The sequence below is a fragment of the Chelonoidis abingdonii genome, chromosome 3 (assembly GCF_003597395.2).
Source record: "Chelonoidis abingdonii isolate Lonesome George chromosome 3, CheloAbing_2.0, whole genome shotgun sequence".
In the NCBI taxonomy this organism is placed as follows: domain Eukaryota; kingdom Metazoa; phylum Chordata; order Testudines; family Testudinidae; genus Chelonoidis; species Chelonoidis abingdonii.
Window position 1 is genome coordinate 213,022,833 of NC_133771.1, and position 24,804 is coordinate 213,047,636.

The window sequence follows — 24,804 nt, forward strand, 5'->3', positions numbered from 1 at the left end:
GTTAATTTCTCTCTGTTTTAAGATCCAAGTTGTTTGGATCAGTGTAACTCTCAGGGTAACCCAGGGAGGGGAAAGTCTGGGAGGGGGAATGGTTTATTTCCCCTTGTTTTAAGACCCAAGGGGTTTCGGTCTTGGGTCCCCCAGGGAAGGTTTTGGGGGACAGGGAGTGTACCAGACACTGGAATTTCTGGTTGGTAGCAGCGCTATCAGATCTAAGCTAGTAATTTAGCTTAGAAGGGTACATGCAGGTCCCCACTTTCTGGACGCTAAAGTTCAAAGTGGGAAAGATAACTTGACAACCTCACTACTCACCAATACCAAATCTAAAATGGCATCACCTCTTGTTGGTTCAATGACTATTTGGTGAAGAAATCTGTCAGCTATCACATCCAGGAAAATCTGGCCCCTACTATTATTAGTCGCGCTTGTCCTCTAATCTATATCTGGAAAGTTGAAGTCTCCCATAATCACACAATTCCCTGTAGTATTTATTTAGTTAAAAACATTAAAGATATATCTGTCTATATCCAAATAGGATTTAGGGGGGCTGTAGAATACCCCAAGCACTAGTCCAGGGGAACCTCCAGTAATTTTCTCCTCCAAAGTGATTTTGGCCCACACAGACTCTTCTAATTTGGAATTGGCCCATTCCATTACTTCTAATTTCTTTACAGTTTACCTCATCATTAATATACAATGTTACTCCATCACCTTTACCTTTATTTCTGTCTTTCCTGAACAAATACCATTCAGTATCTGTAGTCCAGCCATGTTTCTATTATCCCTATAATATCTGGTTTCATTTCCTGCACCAATAGTTCTAGTCCCACCATTTTGTTACTCAGGCTCCTTGCATTGGTGTACAAAAATCTTAATTGTTGCTGCTTGGCTTTGCCCACATTCCTCACCCAACTGGGCACAGTCACTCTACTGCCAGTATTCCCCACCTGACTGTTAGTGCTAATACCAATGATGCTATCATTCCTCTTAATGTCCATTCTCCTACCCACTGCTGTTCCTTTCTCCATTGCTGTATCCTTTTTTAATTGATTTTCCTCCCTCTCAATGTTAAAATCATGCGTGGAGATTACAAGAGCATCTCCCAAACATCTCCTCTCCCCCAAGTTCATAGTTTAAAGCTCTTTTAATCAGTTGTACCAACCTCCATCCCAGAAGTCTATTTCCCTCCCTTCACAGGTGGAGGCCATCCCATGAGAAAAGACCTCGGTTCTAAAGGATAAGGTCCTTTAGAGCAAGGGACCTGTCAAGAAAGAGAAGCTGTGCCCATTATCGAATCCAGAAATGCTCCTATAAAAAGAATTTGTTGTGCATGGGCCAAAATTGATTTTTTGAGATTTATCTGCTGGCTTAGATTTAGCAATAGTAAAGTTGTTTGAACTGCCAACCACACCTGACATGACCAACTCTTGAGGAGCCAGTTGTCAGGGTAAGGAAAGATTTATTCCTAGACAATGGAAATAGGAAGCTATGACTGCCATGATCTTTGAAACCACCCTTGGGATAGATGACAGGCTGAAGGCTGGTACAACTTGGTACTAGTAATGATTGTGACTGAATGTGAAATGAAGAAATCTTTCATGAGAAGGATGAATTGCTATGTGGAAGTAGCCATCTTTCAGGCTGAGGGTCTCAAGCCAGTTCATTGATTCCTGGGAGGGAATTGTAGCTGTTAAGGATACCATTCTGAATTTCAGATGTCTGACACACTTGTTCAATCATCTGAGATCTAGTATCAGCCCTCAGTTTTTGGGGGTATCAGAAAATATCTTGAATAGAATCTTTCCCCCCGTGTTGAAGCAGAAGTGGTTCTATGTCTCCTAGACTTAGGAGAGATGAAATCATCTGTGTCAGCACTGATTTGTGACGAGGTCCCTGAAGAGGGATTGAGCAGGAGGGTGGAATGGAGGTAAACTAGATAGCTTATTCCAATGTAATGGCCTCCGATATCCATTTGTCTGATGTTAAAGCTTCTCATGCCTGATGGAATAGAGAGAAGTGGTGCCCAAATTGAGGCAGGGGAGTTGTGTCATGCAGATGAGAAATGCTCGTTAGTGGGTGGTTTGGTCTCAATCAAAGCATCAAAAGTGGTATTTAGAAGATGCTGATGGCTGGGATGAAGCAGTCAATCTAGCGTTAAGGCTCGTTCTTTGAAAAACTTGAGCTCTTAGCCAGCAGCCCACAGAAGGAGGAAAATTGAACAGGGCAGGATCTTTGTGTCAACTGAGACCTGCTAAATTTTCTCTTATTTGCAGCTGTGCATATCACTAAAGACCTAAGGATTGCCCTAGAGTCACGTAGGGCATAAAGCAAATCATTTTTGGAGTCCATGAAGAACTTGTGGCCATCAAAAGGTAAACTTTCCACCATCAACTGTACTTCAGACAGCTGAAGCCAGGAAGCTCTTTTCATCAGTACTGTGGTGGAGACAGACCTGGCTGAAGTGTCCACCACACCAAGTGAAGCCTGCAGTGATGCTTTTGCCAAAAGCTGATCCTCCTTTATTATGGTGCTAAACTGCTCGTAGTGTTCCTGTAGAAAAATGGTAATAAAAGCATTAAACTCCTTGTACTTCTGGCAGCCATATTATGACATCAGTGCTGGTGATTAGCTATCATGAGCTGTAACGTTGCTGATGAGTAGCTCTTATGACCAAAAAGGTCCAGATATTTCCAGCCCTTATTATAAGGTGTGGCTTTTGGGGTATGTTGCCTGCACCTTTCATTTACTGCATCCACAACCAGAGAATTTGGTGCTGGGTGAGAAAATAAAAATTCAGAACCCATGGCCAGGATGTAGTATTTATTTTTAATCAGCCCACTTGCACGTGGCAGGGGCGGGGGGTGTTTCTGGAGTTTGCTTTGTTAACTGGCAGTCCCACTGCACTGAAGTAGAAGTGTGCAATATGTTCAGGAGCCTGTGATGGGATTCCTGGATTTCTTCCACGGGAATCTGCAGGGTGTAAGGGACCCACTTCATAAGGTCCTGGAATTGCATGAAGACATCAGCTAATCATGGCAGTGTGTCATGACTGCCTCTTGAGGTGATGATGACCAGATGTTTGTAAAAGGGTAACCTCCTTTGCTGCCCTTGCCTCTTGCTTCCAAAAGGTCTCCTCTAGCTCAGAGTGGAGAGGAGGAATGGACAGTACCAATGAAAGAGGTCTTCTGTGTTCCTTATGGGACTGAATCAAGGTCCCCTGAAACTGCTAGTAATACATTGCCCCTGGATCCCAATTAGGCCAATGAGAGGGATCATAAGGCATGGGGAGAGGTATCCAATGTTGGTCATCCGAAGTGTTAGTTGCGAGGGGTGTGTTATCCTGTCTTTGTTGCATCTGTCAAGAAATAAAAAGTCTCCTGGAATAAACTGGAAAGCCTTAAACAGAAAATTCAGAGTCTCAGTCAGATTGCTCCTTCACATATCATATTGTAGCTGACAATCCCTCATCATGGATAACAGAAGTTGTGGAAGAGGCAAGTTTCACAGAAACTCGTGAAGTTCTGCAGTTCGTGACCCAGCAGACCTTGGTACCAAGAGATGTCTGGAGGTCACAAGCTGTGGAGACTCAGGCTCATTCAGTACCATGAGGTCTTTTGGGTACCAATATTCCTACAGTACTGGGAGCATAACAGAACTTGGTTCAGGCACTAATTATGTTCTGGATGCCACTGTCCAAGGCACTGATGTTGGTATTGAGGGGATCACAGATACCATTGAAACCGCTCTGTTGCTCATTTTAGTCTTCATTATCGAGTCCTTTACTGCTGAGATATGGGACTTAGTTTACATCTTACAGTGCTTCGCAGTGGCTGAAGTTCTCAGAGCTTCATTAGTATGCCTCTTGGGGCCTGAAGTCTCGAGTGACCATGTCATCTTTGAGGAACTCTCTGTTCTGCTCCTCTTATCGCCCTCTTTAGTCTGAGTGGGAAGCTCACGGTACACCCTGCACCGCTGTTGGTACCTCACTCATGGACAATGTTGGAGACTGGGGTTTCGATGCCATCTTCACCTTGGAAGCTCTCATTACCATGCTCTGGACATTGACAGGGAACTGACCAAAGGAGAGGGGCTCTGTACAGAAGGGTTTCTCTGCACTCCAGACAGAAGCCAGTCTTAAGATCTGCTCCATAATTAAGAGCCAATACTTTATTTCCCTGCTCTTAATGGAGCTTCCCTGAAAATAAGTGAAGATTTTGCATTTGCTGGGAATAAGAGTCTCTCTCAAACTAATACAATATGCTGAGATTGCCCATCACTGACAGAGATTGCTTGTTGACAAGAGAGGCATATTTTAAACCCTGAGGAGTCCAACATTCCAGACAGAAGAAAGTTTATTAGGACCCTTCAATAAGGGAAAAAACAAACAAAAATGTATTTTTTTTAAAAGAAAAGAAATGTGAACAAACATTACAAAAGCTGTAAGGTACTAAAGGTACCACTACTACTGCTGCTAAGAACTACTAATAAAAGAGAAAAAAGGTGCACACTAAATTCCACCTCTGGCAAGAGGAGATTGAAAAGAAATTGAGAGCAATTTGCCCATACAACCCTATATAATTTCTGTATGGGGCACAAGGATGTGTAGGGTGCACGCGCAAGCTGAACGGACACTGCTACCAAAACTCTCCAATCAAAGGTGGATGCGCAGTGGAAGTAGAGCACCCACAGGCATATGACTCGAAAAAACAACAATTATTCTTACTCATGAAACAAGGAAACCGGCAGCAGTTCAAAAGTTTACAAGTTGGAGAGAACAAAATTTGGGAGAACAGAAAAGAAGGCAAATATACAATACACAGATAGGGAGAGGAACAGTTTAGGCTACAGTATAAATCATTTCTAGTCCACACTTTATTTTAGTTTGTGGTACAGCCATTTTCCTCCAGCTTCACAGCTTCAAATTTGCTAATTCAGACTTCAGCATCAAAACAATGTAGTAAAAATGTGTAAATGCAGTAGTAAATATAGTAAATGCAATTAAATTATTTTTAAAAGAAAAGTCAAGCTTTTACCTGATCTTCACTAGTTAAGCCAATATGCATCACGAGATAAAAATGCACTAGGAAATCAGAATTTGGCAAAACATCTTGGCGCCTAGTCATCATAGCACAAATCAACCTGTACGCTTGAAGTTTGCCTTCTTTATATTCATTTGGCAAGGTTGTTGCCTGAAAAGAGCAGAGAATTTTTAAGAGATCTTCTAGTTACTAAATAATTCAAATCTGTATCTCCAGCAAGAAAATTTGCAACATACAGCAACCAACTGTATGTATGCTTGCCAACAAATGTCTTGAAGCCACATTCTAAATATGGATTCTCAAGCGTCACTTAGCTATTCTAGACAAAAGTATAGCTAAAGGGTGGACACTGATTATTTTTCTAATACATCTAGAACAACAAGGACTGCAGAAAAACATTGTAAAAATGCTATTAAGTGATTCAATATTGACATGCAGCAAAATACTACTCTGCACAGAATTTAAAACTAATTTACCTTGAACAACCATGATGCAAATATTCTGAGAGGTGGAATTAAAACAGGAGGAGAGGGTGTAGACTGGTTGTCCAAACTTATAGCAAGATTGTCCCTTATCTGATTTAAAAAGAAAAGGGAGGGGATTAACAAAATAATACTTAATACATTAAAATGAGTATTATTTACAATACACAATTACTTCTCAGCCTTTCTATTGGAAGCGCTGTCCTTTGTCTGTCTCTCTCTCACGCGCACACACATTTTCCAATGAACTAAAATTCAATAGAAATTGTGTGGTAGTATTCCTCCATCCTAATCAATTATCATCATCATTTTAAAGGTGTATTGTGGAAATTTACACTAACTCCCAAAATTTGTGAATTATTTTGTACTTTTAATTCATTGCTTCTATTTCACTATTTTACCATCTCAGAATATACTAATTTAAATTCTTTTTATTACTACATAGAATTGTCTCTTATTAGGTGTTTTTATTGAAATTCAAACATCCTTTTTCTTTATTTACAATACAACCTTTTCCTCGAAACACCACACTTTATTGGTTTCTTCACTGTTAAAATTACAGTATCACTAAAAGAACCAGCATGAGCAGTTGAAACTCCTTAAATATTCTAATAAAAAGTGTATTTTACTGCTTAGTAAACTTTTATTAGAATATACTATAAATTATTTTTTATAGCAAATACAAAAATCACACTCTCTGCATTAGAATAAAACACACATTAAAAACAATACCTTTGCCAGTTTGTACCATAGTTCATAGAGATACCCAAAAACTTTGGCATGAATTTTAGGAGACTGGATATTGTTCACATCTCCAAGAATTCCCAAGATCCTTCTCCATAATACAGCAGCTGAATCAGGATGCCAACCTATGAGGTTTCCACCAGCAATTATACTGCAGTCATCAGCAAGGAACTCACTACTGTCTTTAGAACAAAAAAATTGGTCTTTAGAACAAATTGGTCTTTAGAACAAAAAAATACAATGAGTAGTCTATCTGTGGTCCACAAAACACAATCAATCATTCATATAAAACAAGGGAGTAATGGTTATGAAAAAAGTTCAGAGCTATGAATTTAAGCATTCATTATCCAAAGTATATATTCAGAGCAACACCTTTCTCAAGGAATGTTTCTACAGATAAATGGTAAAAGTGCCCTGTCAAGTCATCTTTTCTCCTGGAGATGCATCCAGTTTTGGCCCTTTTATAGCCTCTTGAACTTCCTATAGTGAGGTATCCTCATCCAGTCTCTCCTTTTCTAATTCCAACATGACTGGCATTTGAAACTCAGAAATAAAAACATCAAAAAGACATTTAGCCATATGCATTCCCTTAGATGTAGTAAGTTTAAAAATGGGAATATAAATGCTTTCTTTATAAGTTTAGGAGTCAAATAAGAAATTTTGACTCCAGTACAATTAATTTAGTTAGGAAAAAATAAAATTTACCAAATACCCCAAGTACTGTGTGATCTTCCCCATTCAGAAAATACAAAAAGATTCAAAACAGTGAAATAATGGTTTTCTTTATTAAAATACAGACTACTACTTACTAAAATCATGGCTAACAGACTAGGCAAAATGAAAGGGAAACGGAGCTTCATTCATTATTCTACAGAAGAAGTGGGTAGTATCTACAGATAATGGCACATTACATGAACGACAAAGAATAATTTGTTGTCACTGACAGTCATGTCATTAGAGAAGGCTTTTCTCAGGGTTTAACAGCAGTATCTAGAGTCTCCTAAATAATTTGCTCTGGGTTCAAAGTTTAGGTATTTGATTACAATGATTTATTCATGCCCTGTACTGGTGGCACATACAAAATATTTACAATTTAATTTTTCCCCCCTTATTTCACTAGATAGGATTTCCCCTTAAGCACCATTCCCACTTATCAATTACTAGCAGAAGCAGAAAGCTATGTCAGGGATTACACTGCAGGGGGATGACATGCTATTATTAGTAAGTAATCCATGTAAAACTATTTCTACCACTTAAATCATCATGGAGAAGTTTGGAGATTTTTCTGGATATAAATAAAATCATTCTCAATTAGCAAAAAACCTACAATTCCATCATGTTTATACTGTGAGAGTTTAAATGAGTAACAAAAACTTTGTTTGTTTGGGAATTAAGATGACTATGTTATTAAACAATGCAAGTAGGCATACATGGAAGCCAATTATAGAAAACATCAAGGAAGGAATAAGTAGGTTTCAGAAGGGTAGCTGTGTTAGTATGTATCAGCAAAAACAACCAAGGGTCCTTGTGGCACCTTAGAGACTAACAAATTTATTTGGGCATAAGCTTTCGTGGGCTATAACCCACTTCATAAGATGCCTGGAGTGAAATGAAAAGACGGGAGTTGCCTTACCAAGTGGGGGGTCAGTGCTAATGAGGTCAATTCAATCAAGGTGGATGTGGCCCATTCCCAAAAGTTGACAAGAAGGAGTGAGTATCAACAAAGGGAAAATTACTTTTTGTAGTGACCCAGCCACTCCCAGTCTCACAGGACTTAATCCTGGGGAGCAGGGCATCCTTTTTTGTACTGAGCCCAGTACCAAAAGAGGAAAACCGATCCAAACGGATACAATACAGAAATCTAATGCTAACTTACTTAAGAAAAAAACAACAACAAAAAAACCTAACTAACCATAACTAACTGAAACAATCTATACTGAGAGAGGAAGACACTTGAGTTAATAAGTCCAAGATCGTTCCAACCACCATCTCTGTTGTTAAGAAGGAACTGAGGGGTGTTGGGGTGGTCCCACCCTGCTATACCAGCGTGCAGCAACATGTGGCAACACAAAGTGCACAAGCCACCTGATGGGTACTGCTGAGGGAAAACAGATCTCTGGCCTCTGTGCACGAGGAACACCCACACCTACAGTGGAATGGCCATGTGCGATCACTTGAAAAATTCATACAATATGCAAGCATGGATTTAATTAGCATAACTTTTGCTGTCCTTGCTATTTTCATGTTGTTTCTCTTTTCTGATTGGTTTATTACCATTGATTACAAACTTATCCAACACCAGCACTAGAGGTTTCGACAAACAAACTGTAAATTTAGCCTGAGAGAACTTTTAAATCGCAAGACCAAATACGCTTACCTTTGGAGAAACAGTTATTAATGAAAACACTAAGTAAAATTAATGCAAATACCCAAAATATAAACTGAAAACCATAAGTGAGCTCCAGTTAGATGTATCATTTTACTGCATCTATTGAAATTCATCACATTGTCCCCTCCACTACAGTACACAGAGGGGAGCTAAAACAGGAGTATTTACAGTGGAAACTCCAAAGGAGTAATAGCAACAGTTCCACAGCATGCTCTTGTTCTTTCCCCAGTCCAACTGAAGCCATTTAAGCAGGTGCACTACAGAGCAGGCGCTCTGCACATTAGGAGGTAATGAGTTTAGCAGTGAGATGCTCTCTGGCATCATCCCCTCAATAATTATGATGCATTATTAACATATGCTGGTTGCTCAGTGAAACTCTAAAAGGTTCTGAGGGAGCTGGGGTGCCCTAGGAGAAGGGGGGGGTCTCAGGGAGCGCTACAGAAGTATTCCAGCATTGACAAGGAAACTTGAATCACTCAAAGGATATGAAAGGCCAAATCCTCCATCTTTTCTGCATGAACTCAAATATTTTACATCAGACAGAAGAAAATGAAGTTAACTCAAAGAATTAAACCTTGAAATTTCTGAGCCCCACTAAATCTGAAAATGGCTTCAAAGAAAGATATTAATATTTAACACGACTAACACTCTCAACATGTGAAATATAGTTATGCATACTCAGTCTGTTAGGTAATTACAATCTTCTTATTACTTTTGTCTTTCTACTCTAGATTACTGATCAAATCATTTTATAAAACTAGTTTTCTTATGCATATGCAAAGAGCAAAGTTCTTGTATTATGGATAGAAAGCAAGCTAGCAATTTGTCTTCTTCATATAGGTAATAATCCTTAACATATATTATATTACAATCTCCCTTTGTACTGATGACAAGCTGAACTATTGAACTGGGTGCACTTATTCATTACATTAGTAGTATTTCAAAGAATAATTGAATAAATGGAGTAGCTAACCCTGAAACTATATCTCATCACAGAAAATAGCCTACCAGAAAAATTCTTATGTTACCTGATTAAGTTACTGAAATAAAATCTATGATGCACTTATTAAAAATTAGATGGAAGGTAGCCTTTACAAAGAATAAAGCACCAAAAGAATACAATACATAGTCATAAATGTTGTATCCTATATGTCAAAGTTACAATAATTAAAATGAAAAAGGTAAAGGAAAATTGCTAACAAACTGACTTTTCTTAGGGGGTTCCCTTCATTAGATCCATATTCTAATGTATTTCCTAATGACACTGGAGATTTCTAGATAATTAAAGCATATGCACAATATTATACAAAAAACTTCAACATCGAGGGTGAAATCCTGCCCAACCCCTCGCCCCTCAGATCGGTAAGAGTTTTACTCTTGACTTCAACTGGACAAAGATTGTACCTATACAGTGGCTGTTTCAGAGAGTATAAATAATGAATTACAATTTACCATTATCTTCAGTCTGACTTGCTAAATCTTTTAATGAAGGGAGTCTGCAATTCCCAATTCTGATTCAGCATTCACAGCTAAAGCTTGGAGACATGGATTCCAAATGTTTAATTCCGGGAAAAATCATTGTCATGAGGAAAGAACAGCAACTGAAGAATAGCACATTCTTTCTTCCTGAATCATGGCTAGTAAGTGGGATTTTCCCCCTTATTTACTTATAGTATCTTTCTAATCCCCAAATGCAATCTATGAAAGTAAAGTGGTAATGAAGTTTCTATCTGAAGGAAACAAGAGATACAAAATGAAAAGCAAGGAACAAAAGCATGAGAATATAGTCAATATTCTTTGATAACCTTTGGAAGGAACTTTGTATAGGTACTTGACATCTTTAGTTTTGTCCCCTTACTGCTTTCCATATGAAACAGAAGTTAACTACCATTTCAGTCTTCTATTTTTATACCAATTATCGATCATAGGCCAACAGAACTTTGTTCTGTAGTCTCCAAAGCTACACTTACAAGGTTGAGCCAAATACCTGCCCTTGTGTACAGACAACCTGTCTCTTAAATCTTCATAAAGATATTAGTTGCTTCTCATTAAAATATGATACATTTCAAGAGTCGGCAGGCTGGAAGAGATATTAACTAAGTATAGGATTTTCAAGTGTCTCAGTGATATCATCAATTATTCCTTGTGTTCACTGAAGCTAGGATGAGAAGTAACGGGCTTAAGCTATAGCCGGTGACATTTAGGTTAGATAACAGGAAAAGCTCTCTAACTATAAGGATAATTAACCTGTGGACTAGGCTTCCCAGGGAAGCTGAAGAATCCCCATCATTGGTGGTTTTTAAGAAGAGGTTGGACAAACACCTGTCATGGATGGTTGAGGTTTATTTGGTTCTTCCCTCAGTGCGAGGACCTGGATTTAATGATTTCTCAAAATCCCTTCCAACTCTACATTCGTATTATTCTAAAAGGGTATCTAGTATAATTAAATAGTATGATATTAAGATCTACTGCCAATTTTAAGCTTAGTAGATGTAGTTTCTTAACCCTTACATTATATTCTTGTGCCTACAGATCTCTTTCTTCACTTTCTAAATATCTAATTACTTATGTCACTACCAAATCTCAAGACGAAAGATAACCAGAGGACAAACAAGGAACTTAGAATTGTCCCTCATTTAATAACATTCAGTATACATTTGCTGGCTGTGTTTCACTGGTCTTTCATTTTCACATTGTCTGCGTGTATTTTGTTGTGCAACATTTGGCCTAGGGAATCTAACCAATACATCATTGTGATGAAGTGTAAGAGGAGTGTTTACACATTCTCTGAGGAAGAGTTAACTTTCTAGACACTAGTGCAGTACACAGTGTTATTAATATTATTCAAAATTAAGAAAACAAAGCACTACTAAGATTTAACAATATTTTATCTTAAAAGATGAACTATGCCATTAGGGTATATTTAATGTCAAATAATTCTCATCTACTTTAAAACAAACACTTTTAAAAAACAAAAAAGGGCATGCAAATTGAATTGTATAAACTAGCATGTGTAAGTTCTACCATTTTGTGACAAAAATCTACAATATCTATTGCATTTTCTTGAACATAGGTACCTGTTAAATTTGCAGCATCTTTAGGACTAAGCTGTAGCCAATGACGAGCATCTGCGTCTAAACAAACATCTGTTGGTATATTAACTTCATGTTCTTCTTCACATGTTTGCCAGGGGACCAGGGTGATCTCTACTTCATTATTGTAGCCAATGAACGTGTCACTGCTAACACTTTCACCTAAAGTAAGCAGGAATTACTAAGTGTCATAAGCAATGTTCTACAATTTAAAAAAAAATCTTATTTTCAAAAACATGGTTAAAAGTAACCAATATTATATAAGTGATTAGTCAAATTAGCACGTGCCACCACAAACTACTACTCCTTAGAAAAAGAATTTAGTTTTCTGGAACTCACTCATTTCTCTCTCTGTATGATTTCCATGTGACTGCTGCAAGTCTGCTTTCAAATCTAATTCAGCTGGACTGCTGCTCCTTCGTATTAAAACCTTCAGAAAAAATATATAAATTGAACTCCTTTCAATTCATTTATGGTTAATTTGAAAAATATATCCCATAATATGTTAGAATAATTTCCTCTGTTAAGATGCATATATATTTATACGTAAGTATCACTGAAAACTAACTGACTTATTCAGGGGTGGTTTAGACAATACTTAGTCCTGCCTCAGTGCAGGGGACTGGACAGATGGCCTACTGAGGTCCCTTCCAGTCCTACATTTCTATGATTCTATTAATAAAAGACCATATCACACAAGGCATAGAGTAGGATCATATTACTAGAGTTAGTTGCTATGGAAACTTTAACTCTAAATTTCCTAGATTACATGAGTGTTAAAAACGTATCAGCTAAAATGTTGCATCAATATGGGGAGGGGAGTTAGGGAGGTTTGTTTTATTTTTGTATTTGAAACTAATAGTTTTAGTTTTTTAAAAAGGAAAGATGACCTAGATGTCAAAAGAACTTAAAGGTTCTTGAAACATTGGTCAGGCCTTATGACCAATTTTTCACCCTACTTGGTTTCTCAGGTCGAAGCACTGCCATGCAGAAGGCAATGAATTCATTTGCAGAGGCTGTCTGTCTGGAACTTGTGGCCCCACAGCTGATTTTTGTGGGGAAGGAATTGGCAATCAATCCTTGGGCACATGCAGCTGCTTGCACTGTTTGGAAGACTGCATACAGTTTTGTTTTTCTTACCAAATCAGGTTCATGTTGAGCAATGGTCAGATAAATCCAGCATGTAATAATTTTTGAGCTGTGTACTGGTTCACATAACATTTTCAGTTATCTATGCAATAAATATGGCCACAACCTGAATATCAACTTGCAAAGAAGGTGGGAAGGGTGATATTGATGGCAGCATTGTCAGGAGGTAGTAAATATTTTGACCAGCATGTCAATAACATAAGAAGTGGGGAGGAGGGTTAATCTCTTACCCCCACCATCATTCTCTTTGCCTGAATTGGGTAAAGAAACCGCAGCAGAGCATTACATAGCGTTCCCCCCATGCTCGAGCCAAGCGTGCAGTCCCCATGATGCTTTTAGACAACACCCACTTAAGACTAGCGGACCAAACCAGAGTTTCAAACTACAGTCATCAATCTGATATTGCATTGCACTTCTAACAGTATCACCAGTTTCAATCATCAATTATTTCTGCTGTTTATTTAAAAGTAACATGAAAATTTAAAAAAACATGTTAGAATGCTGACATCAACAAAGTTTTTAAATAAATGGTCAATGGTGCAAATTGTGCTGAGAAAGGCATTTTTCTGAACACTTCATGAACTATCAAACATTTGTTTAAGTACTAAGCAATTCGGTAATGAATATATTTTATTTATATGACAGTTATGAACTCTGCATTTGTGTATATACATATATATATATATATACACACACGTATACATAGGCTTTATCTGTTGCTTTATGTAATCTTCATTATAGTATTTCCATAAACGAGTGTTACAGTCTTATAGTATTAGAAGAGGCAGAATATTCATAATACTTGCTATTAACAGCCACAGTTATACTCCAATTTCTATATCATCAATGGGATCCACAAACTTAAAATTTCAGTTGTTATCCTTTCTAAACATTAATAATTAGAAATGAAAAGTTCTTAGGACCTTATCAACTGTTAAAATTTGGATCAGAGTCTATCAATTTTGCCTTACGTGTTGGGCTTCGTTTTCTTTCTTCATATATCCCTTCTTGTCTTGAATGGATTTGGAATCCAAACTATTTAAATTCTGTGAACTCTCAGTCTTTTTAACTGCATAATCAAAATTTTAAAAAGTAAACAAATAAGACAAGAAATACACAGATAGTTAAGGAAATGGTGTCTGTGGGCTAATTCTAAAATTATTAAAAACAGCACTAAATATGCGCATCTTTTTCATCTTTCTAATATTTACAGAGAAGTGATTGAATAGGACATTCTCATATGATAGTGTAGGATTGTTGCGGAATCATTTATATTGTGAAAGCATTCAATTATGTGAATAATTCCCTCATAAATAGTGTAAAAAACTGCAGTTATGAGAATACAACTAAAATCTTTAGCTGTGGTGTATGAAATGTAAATGCAGTGCTAGATACTGGAAATGACAAGTTATACACCAATCACAGATATTTTCAGTGGCTTTCTTTGTGAGACAAGTCCTGCTTTAACAAAGATGATATTCTACACTTCCAAATGACAACTGTCTAAAGCCAAATTGATTTTTACAACTTAATTAAAAATGAGACACTTGTCAAAGAGAATTTAGTGCTTGTGAAAAGTGTTGGAACAACAGAGCTGGAAAATGAAGTTCTATTTCCCACAGAACAGATACAGCACATAGAATGGCCACTTAAGATTCCCAACACATTTCCACTAATGTGACCGGTCTGCTGGTACTTCCCTTCTGGGGCATAGCAAGTAAAATATTATCAGGCTACATGCTAATGGCAAATCAATGATACAATGAAATCAAATATTTCACTAAATTGCTTAGTGTCCATTTATGAGATCCTTCAATAAGGCAGATAAGTAAGTTTGCTTGACTGTTCCCTACACTTCTTAGATGAATGGCAAACAAATGGATGTAGCCAAGAGTATAGTCAGCATCACAGCAGATAAACCCTGTAGGAAACATCTCTAAAACTATATAGGTAAATTATTAGCCAATGATAGCTGTCTTTCAACCATTTGGTAATGTACTCAAAACCCTGGTCTGAACTAAAGAGTTACTTCAGTATAACTACGTTGCTCAGGGGTGTGAATAATCCGCCGACCTAACCACCAGTGTAGACAGACCTATGTTGGCAGGGACCTAGTCGACATAGTGTTTTAAGTGTAGACCTGCCATAGTATAAAGCACCTGTAACTAACTCACATGGAAGGTTGCAACGTATTGTCCTATAAATAAAACATTATTAACAAGAAGTTTTTATGAATGCTCTTGTCCACAATGGGCAAGAGTGAGAGTTCACTGAAGTTATTTTGAAAACTGGTCAGCTCATTAAGTTTACCACCTGCACATAATTAATGTTACCACTGTATTCCTCTACAATGGAGAGTATGTGCAAAAAGAATTACTTATGAGTGGGAAGTGTTAATGTTTTATTGGTGACTACTCTAAGCTTACAGCTATACCGGAAAATTAGGACTTGCAGTTCATCAATGGTTGCACAAGGAATGGAAACTGTAGTATTCTAATGTGTTCACCAGGTCATCTAACACTGTTAAGAGTTCAAATTAATTAACACTACCACATACTCCAGTATAGAAAAATACAATCATAGCACTACTTTTTTTGCAAGAGATAAATTACATTTTAATTATGATCACTAAAACAGAACTTGTTTTTAAAGCATGATGGTAAAAATAAATGGCTCTTACCTACACTACAGTATCCAGTGATGCTGAATTAGGAGCTGCACTGGCAAATTAAGTCCTAATTTTTCTATATGTAGCCAAAGACTAAGGTTAAATATGTTTTCCTTGCCCATTTTTAATGCATCTTCAAAGGGCTAAAACTAACTTTTTAAGTGAGATGCTTATACTATTGAAAATCCTCAATGCGTGGGAGGATGGAGATATTCAGAGGTATTATTTTAGGAGCATGCTTGTGTTACATTTAAATTTGTTATTTAAAAAACAGGGTTTGGAACACTGAACAGAATTTATTGAACTATAGCTTAAATGATCAGACATTATGGCATAAATATATACTCATACAATAGCAATGGGACATTTTCCCTTCTAATTCAAAAATGTAGTGTAATGAAATTCAAAGGCAGCATAATACTGTAAAGCTACTGTATGTCACAAAATGTACCTTGAAAAAAATCAGAACTAAATTGGTCTGTAACGTCTGAAGTGCTACTGCTTCGAGTTAGTTGTTGGTCCTGGTCTGCAAAGAGGCCACTAGACTCTGCTCCTGTTGTATTTTCTGATTGCTGAGCTTCTTCAACTTCTGCAGATTTCAATTAAAATAAAATGTGTTACAAGGATTCTAAAATTCTTTGCACATTTACTAACATAGCAAAGTCAGGTGAAAAGATGAACAAGCTAAATATTTAGAACACAAAAAAATTATGAGAATGAAATGAAAAATTTCAATTTTAGTTACCAAATGCTCTCCACAACTGAAAAGAAATTCATTAAAAAATGTATTCCAGCAGTAAAACTAGGAAGAGGTTCAGGTTTAGAGTCATAGAGTGGGTGTTGAGGGCCGGGGGAGGAGGGGGAGATGTCACATGGAGAGAGATTAAAAAGACTAAGACTGTTTAGTCTAGATGGGAAAAAGGGTGAGAGAAGATATACAAATTAATGAACAATATAGAGAAGATTAATCTAGTGTTCCTGTTTACTTTTCCCATAATAAAGGAAAAAGAAGAAACTTTAAAAGTCAACAAATTAAAAATGGATAAAAAGCATATACATGTTTAATAAACACCTCGCATGACTATCCAGTAGGACTCATTTCTAAGGGATTTGATTCAGAAAAACAGATTAGTACACCTCAAGCAGTATTAGACGTTCATAACAATAACTGTAAAATCTAGGGGCAGAACATTCTCTCCATTCCTACTCACTCCCTCATAGCCTATTCACCGAGTTATGCTTTCCTCAATCATCCAGCATTCACCGCTGTCATAGACTGGACACTGAACTAAATAGACCATTGGTTTGTTCTCATGTTGCAACTTAGACTTAGGTGCCTCCTTACACATACAGAAGGGGATCACCTTTCCTGCATTCCTTAGAATGTGCGCAGAAAGCTGGATCCTTTCCTGGGGACCTTATGAGATTTGTAAGTTGGGAGAAGAATAGGAGATATAACGAGCAGTACATTGAGGCGAGGGAGGGGGTCCCTGCCCTTCCAGTGGATCATCTCACATCCATAAGAGCAATACATGCACACCTTAGGAGGTTCACAGGAGGTCCACTCTGCAGGTATTAGCAAAATTATATCCCTCCCCCTTCCCTAAACTCCCTACATGCTGGTGGTATAAGGAATGTGAGGTTCTGTTATTAGCCTTAAGAGATAGGTGGGCAGAGCTTAAAAATATCCAATGTGAGCCACAGATTTCTTTTCAGTGGCCAACCAATTCTTCCTAACCTTAGAAAACCTGTTCTTTCTTGATGAGCAAAATCTGAATCATTAGTCACTTGACAGGCCTAATAAGATTATCAGTCTTTGGACAGTTCTATTTAGGCTCATCAGGGGGCTGATGACCTTGAGGGTCATGAAAATCTGCCAAACCTAATAAAACCATCCTCGCCCACCGGAATCGTTAAGAGATCCCAATTAACCTATTAAGGCTTATGAAGGGTTGGACCCCTCTATAATTCTACTAAGACATGTTGGAAAATCCTCAGCAAGTGTCCAAGGCTATTAGTAGGGTTCGTTAAGAATGAGCAATACTATCTGCTGTGGTGGGGACTGGATAGGGTTTTTAGCATGTTAAAAAATATAAGTTACCTATTTGTTATTTATTTAACTGCCTCAACGACAACATTAACTTGATTCAGGTTTATGTTGCCAGGAAATTTGTTTTGCATTACCAATTTCAAAAAGTCTGTTCAATATATATTAAATATACAAAAAGAAATGTTTCGAGATTTAAGGCATTTTTAAAAATTATGTAAATCATAACTTTAACACACTCTCTCTCATCCTTCTCTTTTTGTAAGACAGCAAAACTCCTGCTTGACAGTTTCTTAGATGATATCAAATATGTTTGCTGGGAAAAATGGAGACTCAGTTTTAAGTGTTAGCTCTTTGGTTTAGGTGTTAAAATCTGATCATGTTTCTTCAGAAGATAGAACAAGACAAGCACACAAAGGTGGAGAAAGAAAAGGACAGCAAACAGCAAAATTCAGCATCTGTCTCTGTCTACAGCTGTAATTCATTTGCTAGAAAAGTAACATGAGTAGCACACAACCTTATTAGCCTCTTCAGGATCTACCAGAACTGGACTACGATATCACTTTATCTTGCCTCTCTGGACACAGCAAAAGATTGAATAGTTTGACTTGTTCTGGCAGGTTAAGCTGAACTCTCATTAGACTGAAGTCAAACAGATAAAGAGGAGAGAGAAATATGAGGAGTCAAGTGGGGAAAAAGGGAAAATAACACACAAGCAAAGGAGTGACAGCAGGAACCTTAGGTTCGTTATCTCAGGAGTTAGTCAGAATACAATTGTGGAGATGATTCTTTTTGAATAATCAGAATTTCTCCCAGGATCGAGAAACAGAAGACCTAAGAGTTTGATGGTAAAGTCATGGGTCCTAACATATGGTAGTGGTGGTAGTTACAGGCTTGGCAGTGATGCTTGTTAATGCTCCCTGCCATGCCTAAGCTAACAGCCAGCTCCTTCCTAGAAAATATCCCAACGGGATAGCAAACATATCCTATCAAAACTGACTCATCAGAACAAGTATCCAATGATTCACATATGCACACTTCCTCTCCTCTTAAAAACATTTTGGTCTCTTGCTAGGGCAATTCCGTGGGAGCCTTGAAAACCTTACTTAGAATCTTAGTTCAGACAAATACAGATTATGCCATTGATTCCAAGCTCTGGTTTCTTCAAACAATATTATATAACAAGCATATAAGGTACACTGAACTTTCCATAAGCTTTCAGCTCACTGAGGGACAATTTAAGACCACCTGAGAATTCAACACAAAACTCCTCTCCTCTCCCCCTAGCCTTCCCTACTCCTCCACTATGCCTTTCAAACCTTTGTCTGTTGGCGCCTTTGTTCTGCTGCCCCTCTCCATGCCTACCTCTTGCACCTCTTCTAAAGTCTACATAAAGTGAACATCAAAGGCAGTGTGCAGAAGAGAGCAGTGGGGCTAGCACGGGATTGTGGTGGGGACCAGCAAAAAAGGAAGACATTTCCCTCGCCACACACTCTGTTGACCACCCCACCTTTGAGTGTGTTAATTTATAAAAGGGGGAAGGGATAGCTCAGTGGTTTGAGCATTGGCTTGCTAAACCCAGGGTTGAGAGTTCAATCCTTGAGGGAGCCACCTAGAAATCTGGAGCAAAAATCAGTACTTGGTCCCACTAGCAAAGGAAGAGGGCTGGATTCAATGACCTTTCAAGGTCCCTTCTAGTTCTATGAGATAGGTATATCTCCATATATTATTTTTTTTAAATATACTGTTAATTGCCTGATTCACTTTAATTTTAATGGAAATATCCTAAATTTCACATTAATAAAACTATTAGTTGCTTTACATGTCAAGGCCTCTCAAAAGAGAGAATTTACATTTATATTTAAAACAAAGCTTAGGTCTCCAGCAGTAAGTTAATGAGTCTATTTTTAGTTCAATGGAATGGTCAAGCTTGCATCTTTCAACAACAGAAGTTCATCTACTACAAGATATTACCCGACCCAGCCAGTCTATATAATCAATGGGAAGGCAATTAAATTCAGATCCTTTGTAACTAAATTAAAATGTAAGACATACCTAAATAAACTGTAGGTCAAGATAAATCCTTAATGTTTAAGTGTATAAAACAGAATAGTTTGTGGGGCTCCAAACATCTGAACAAAAACAGAAAATGATACCGTCTAAGCTTCATATGTTTAAATAATTTCTTGGTAATAAGAAGCATGGATAGAAATTTTTTTGTTTCTGAAATCAGGATCCCCAGGAATATGTCTTTAGAGGCAAACATTTACAATTAGCATTAACTTGTGTGACCTTATTGTTAGATTGACAGTGAATGGGATTTATTGTCAAAAAGCCATGGCTGGCTGGATTTTTCCAGTATGATTTGTTCTGAAGGCCCAATCATTCAAATAGCTTTAGGAATATTTTCCCTGAAACTACTCCAAAAAAGAAATATTTAAAAATATTTTGTTCTCCTTTTCCTCAAAATGGTGCCCTATTTTGACAGTAAGTACCGTTCCAGTGACCCAAAAATAAAAATTACTAGAATTATTTAAATATCAGTATTACCATACAAACAAAATTTGATAGTAAACATGAGATAACCTTATGATTAAAGAGGAAATATCTCCCAAGGACTACAAAATGCTGCTTTAACAACAGAAGTTGTTACTGATTAATTGTAAGATAAGGAGAGAGAGAGTGCAACGTAAACCATACTAATGCACAATACTGTAGAATAATTAAAGAGAGAGAAAAAGCCAGTAACAGCAGTTTAAAAAAATATAAAGAACATTTAGATACAAGATAGCTTTAAGTACAGTACCTGAAAGTCTGTGAGAGCAAGAAGTGTAAGAGATACCAGGTAAGAGAGAGCTCACAGTGTGAAGCAGAAGAGGTACACTTTTAGTGGCTGGCAAAGCCTCATAAAGATGAACACAGTTGCTGATAGACTGGCTTCGCTTAGCTTCCAGGGAAAAATAAAGTAATAATTATGTCAGAAGAACAATAAAATGTAGGGATTTTTTCTAAGGATATTCTTTAAGTATCATGGCAAAATAAATGCAATACATATCTGAAACAGCTCCTTAAGGTAAATATTCAGAAATCCTACATAAAAATGAATTCCCATACAGTAAAGGTTCGAATGTGTTGGAATAAAATTGCCACATAATCAATGTGCAATAATCAGCATTTTTTTTATTTACAAGACTGTGAAATATTACAATACCATATCTTACCATAAATCCATTTTGTCAATTAACATACTGGTTATCTTACTAAATCTTACTCAGTAATTCTGTAAAATTATGATGTGCCACCAGTCTAACCTATCCCAAATCTTTAATACTTAGGAATATTAGAAAACAGAAGAGAAATATATCCAACAATGTGTGCATCTCAAAACTAAATGAATGGGAAATTTCTTCCCTGATAATTTCTTTTCTGTTATCCGTCTCTCACAATTCAGAGATGTATGGGCTCCTCTCTGCAGTTCTGGAGGCGGTTCAACATTGTAATACAGTCTGTGCAGGCCATGCCCCTTCCCTGACTTGCCACCAGACAATTCATTTCAATATTGTGCACAAACTCTGAGACTAACTTGCAACAATCACTTCAAAGACAACCAGTAGACTATGTATAGCAGCCCACAAACTGTAAATATAAAAATTAAATTTTGTCCCTTGGCTAAGAAGCCATGTGGGAAAGGTAGAAATGTGGAAGATGCTGCTAGCAGAAAGGAAATCATCTGTAAGGAAATCTCCCATTTTGCGGCCCCAGTGTTTCCACAATTCTGAGGCATATTGGAAGTAGCAACCAGTGAACAGAAATAGACTGAGATAGGGAAAGTTTCCCCCTGAAATTAAGTATCAAACTGGCAAGCTGTTTGTGGACCAATGCATGCAACACATTCCTTCTGAAGGAGGCCTCTGCCGATAGCATGTCCACATTCTAGTGTATAACAAAGGCGTTAACAGAGGACCATGTTGCTGCACTGCAGATTTCCTCAGAGGAAGCAAAAACTTTTTCTGTTCATGATGCCACCAAAGACCTTGTGGCGTACACCTTGATTCCACCAGGAAAAGGTTCATATGATGCATTGTACGCCTCTGTGATGCATAATTTGATCATCCAAAGTCCATTTTTAGTACTTCTGGTGGAAGGAGACAAAGAGCCTGACCTTGTTAATTTGATGCTCATGAAGTATATTGTTAGCGCTCTAGGAGCATCTAGATTATGCCAAAGCCTAAGTTGTAGGTCAGGGGGAGAAAGATGGGAGGACAATTTTCTGCAATGCATCGAAAGAGGAGTTCACCCTTAGTAAAAAAAGCATCTAGATTCTGGTATCACAGCGGTCATACTGCACATTCTTGTGTGCTTCAGAATCATATACGCCCACATCTCGAATACTGTGTACAGATGTGGTCTCCTCACCTCAAAAAAGATATTCTAGCACTAGAAAAGGTTCAGAAAAGGGCAACTAAAATGCTTAGGGGTTTGGAGAGGGTCCCATATGAGGAAAGATTAAAGAGGCTAGGCCTCTTCAGCTTGGAAAAGAGGAGACAAAGGGGGGAGATGATAGAGGTATATAAAATCATGAGTGATGTTGAGAAAGTGGATAAGGAAAAGTTATTTACTTATTCCCATAATACAAGAACTAGGGGTCACCAAATGAAATTAATAGGTAGCAGGTTTAAAACAAATAAAAGGAAGTTCTTCTTCACACAGCGCACAGTCAACTTGTGGAAGCCTACTTAGGAGGTTGTGAAGGCTGGGACTATAACAATGTTCAAAAGGGAACTGGATAAATTCATGGTGGCTAAGTCCATAAATGGCTATTAGCCAGGAAGGGTAAAGAATGGTGTCCCTAGCCTCTGTTCATCAGAGGATGGAGAAGGATGGCAGGAGAGAGATCATTGCCTGTTAGCTTCACTCCCTCTGGGGCACCTGGCATTGGCCATGTCGGTAGACAGATACTGGGCTAAATGGACCTTTGGTCTGACCCGGTACGGCCGTTCTTATGTTCATTTGTACAAAGTCTGTCCTGCTTTGATTTTATTTAAATTTATATACAAAATTAAAAGGGGCATCCATTCAAGGCTCCAGCTGCCCTGCCATAAATTACAAAAACATTAAACTGCCCACAGAACACCTTCAGTACAGAATCTCAATCTTATGCCAGCACTCCTTACTGGGTCTGCTGGGTTAGAAAATCATTCAATTCCAGGAGAATTTTCCTTGTCTGATAGCCGTGGTGCAGAGGCACAGACTCTTATCAATTTTGGGGGGTTGCTTGCCATCCAGATCCACCTCAGGTCTGCCTCCTCCACCCTTTCTCTCAAAGCTCCACCTCACCTTCTTCCCACTCCGCCTCTGTTCTGGCCCTTCCTCCGAGCGTGCCCGCCCTCATACCCTACCTCCCCCCAGCGTGCCACCGAACAGCTGATCATGGTGGGCAGGAGGTGCTGGGGAGGAGAGGAGGAGATATGAGCGGGGCCACTGGTGGGTGGTGAGCACCCACTACTTTTTTCCTGTGGGTGCTCCAACCCGGAGCACCCACGGAGTTGGACCTAATGCTGTGGTGACATTCAGAACTATCCCTCCTCCTCCACAACTGTATCTATGCATACAGAAACACTCCCCCAACTCCATGAAGCTCTTGCAACTAACCTACAGCGCGGCTGAACAGTAGAAAATTATACTAATGATTTTGTTTAAAGTTTTGGCAATTGAGGCTTCAACTTCCAACTGCCCATTATAATGCACTGCAGCATTAACCTCCAGCCCACTCCTGGATAGTTCAAATATATTAAGTCCATTATTCCTTTAAGGGACCTTACATGGAGTTACCCAGTCACATTAACTTGATAAAACAGCAAAACAAATTTACTAACTGAGTACAAGTAATGCGAGATAAGAGTCAGAAATGGTCACAAGAAAAATAAAGATAAAATGCTTTCCAGTGCCTAACTTAAACTATATTAGATTTAAAACAAAGTTGCTCACCACATGTCTCCAACAGCATTACTGACTAAATATTTCAGGTCAGGACTGCACCCCCATAATCCAACAGCTGCTTCTTTTGTCTTCTAAGGTGCAAAGAGTGAGGTGGAAAGGGAGGGAGGGAGAGGTGGCTTGGGGTGTTTACCCCTTCTTTTTATAGTGTCAGTCCCTCTTTGAAAAGCATTTCCAGCTGAGAGCCAAGAGACACTGAATCTGGTGGAGTAAGGAGACCTCATGCTGTTTCTTTGCTGAGATGAAGATCTTTGTCCCTGTCCCCTTCCTTGCCAAAGAACTGCCATTTGATAGGTGGTGGCCATCAGCTTTGTTGACACCTGGATGGGGCACCAGCTTGCCTTTTGTCTTTGAGAAACTGTTTTAGCCACTCCTGAGACTTATCTGGGAAATGCACTTCAGCCATGATTTCAGATTATGTTAATAAATTTACATATAATGTTGCTACATGCATTTTACCATGATATTACTGATCAGCAAGTTATGAATGTTCAAAAGACACCTCACAAGGCAACAGGTACATCAGGTGCAGGTGTGAATCCAGGGGTACAATTCCACCACATTTTCCCCCTTATAAAACTGCAGTATGGTTAGCCAAGAAAAAATATTTTGCACATGGCTACAAGAATTCAGTCAGAATGTGAACTTCAGCAATCTCACACTCAAAGCAAGATTCATACCCTTAGAAAACAAACCACTTGGTTGCCATCAAATAGTCTTTCCTTACCCTATACACTACCTACCATTCTTGAAGGCAAAGGTTTTTTTAAATTTTTATTATTGAGTTACCTGCAAATCATTAACTGGCTTCCACTCCTGGGAGTGTCGTGGGGTGTTTTCACTGACAGTGTCTCGGAGTTTAATGCCAGAAGGGACCATTAGATCATCTAGTCTGACCTCCTGTGTATCACAGGCATTGGTGAGCTGGAGCCAGTTCGCAGGAACTGGTTGTTAAATTTAGAAGCCCTTTTAGAACCGGTTGTTCCAGGACAACCTGTTCTAAAAAAGCTTTTAAATTTAACAAAAGCGCAGGCAGCTGTCCACCCCGCCTCCAGTTCACATCCCCCTCTTCCCCTGAATGCTCCGCCCTCCTCCTCCCCCTCTCCTGCTTCCTGCGAATCAGATGTTTATGGGAAGCCTGAAACCAGCAGCAGGCAGGTAATCTGGGACTGGACGGCAGGAGGAGGGCTCCAGGGA

General features: G+C 38.3%; 1 protein-coding gene across 5 annotated transcripts in view; it reads right to left on the bottom strand.

Annotated features, from left to right (window-relative positions):
• Positions 1 to 24,804, bottom strand: part of RALGAPA2 (Ral GTPase activating protein catalytic subunit alpha 2) — a 327,987-nt gene that overhangs the window by 190,377 nt on the left and 112,806 nt on the right. For 3 of the 5 annotated variants that reach the window (XM_075064508.1, XM_075064510.1, XM_032790845.2), the window contains 7 exons: positions 16,015 to 16,152; positions 13,867 to 13,964; positions 12,086 to 12,176; positions 11,732 to 11,908; positions 6,254 to 6,447; positions 5,516 to 5,614; positions 5,034 to 5,189 (listed from right to left, as the gene is read on the bottom strand). In XM_075064508.1, the coding sequence (XP_074920609.1) occupies positions 5,034 to 5,189; positions 5,516 to 5,614; positions 6,254 to 6,447; positions 11,732 to 11,908; positions 12,086 to 12,176; positions 13,867 to 13,964; positions 16,015 to 16,152 (953 nt within the window). Of the gene's footprint in view, positions 1 to 5,033; positions 5,190 to 5,515; positions 5,615 to 6,253; positions 6,448 to 11,731; positions 11,909 to 12,085; positions 12,177 to 13,866; positions 13,965 to 16,014; positions 16,153 to 20,416; positions 20,558 to 24,804 lie in introns of all 5 variants that reach the window. The other 2 variants (XM_075064509.1, XM_032790843.2) reach the window with 1 other exon arrangement.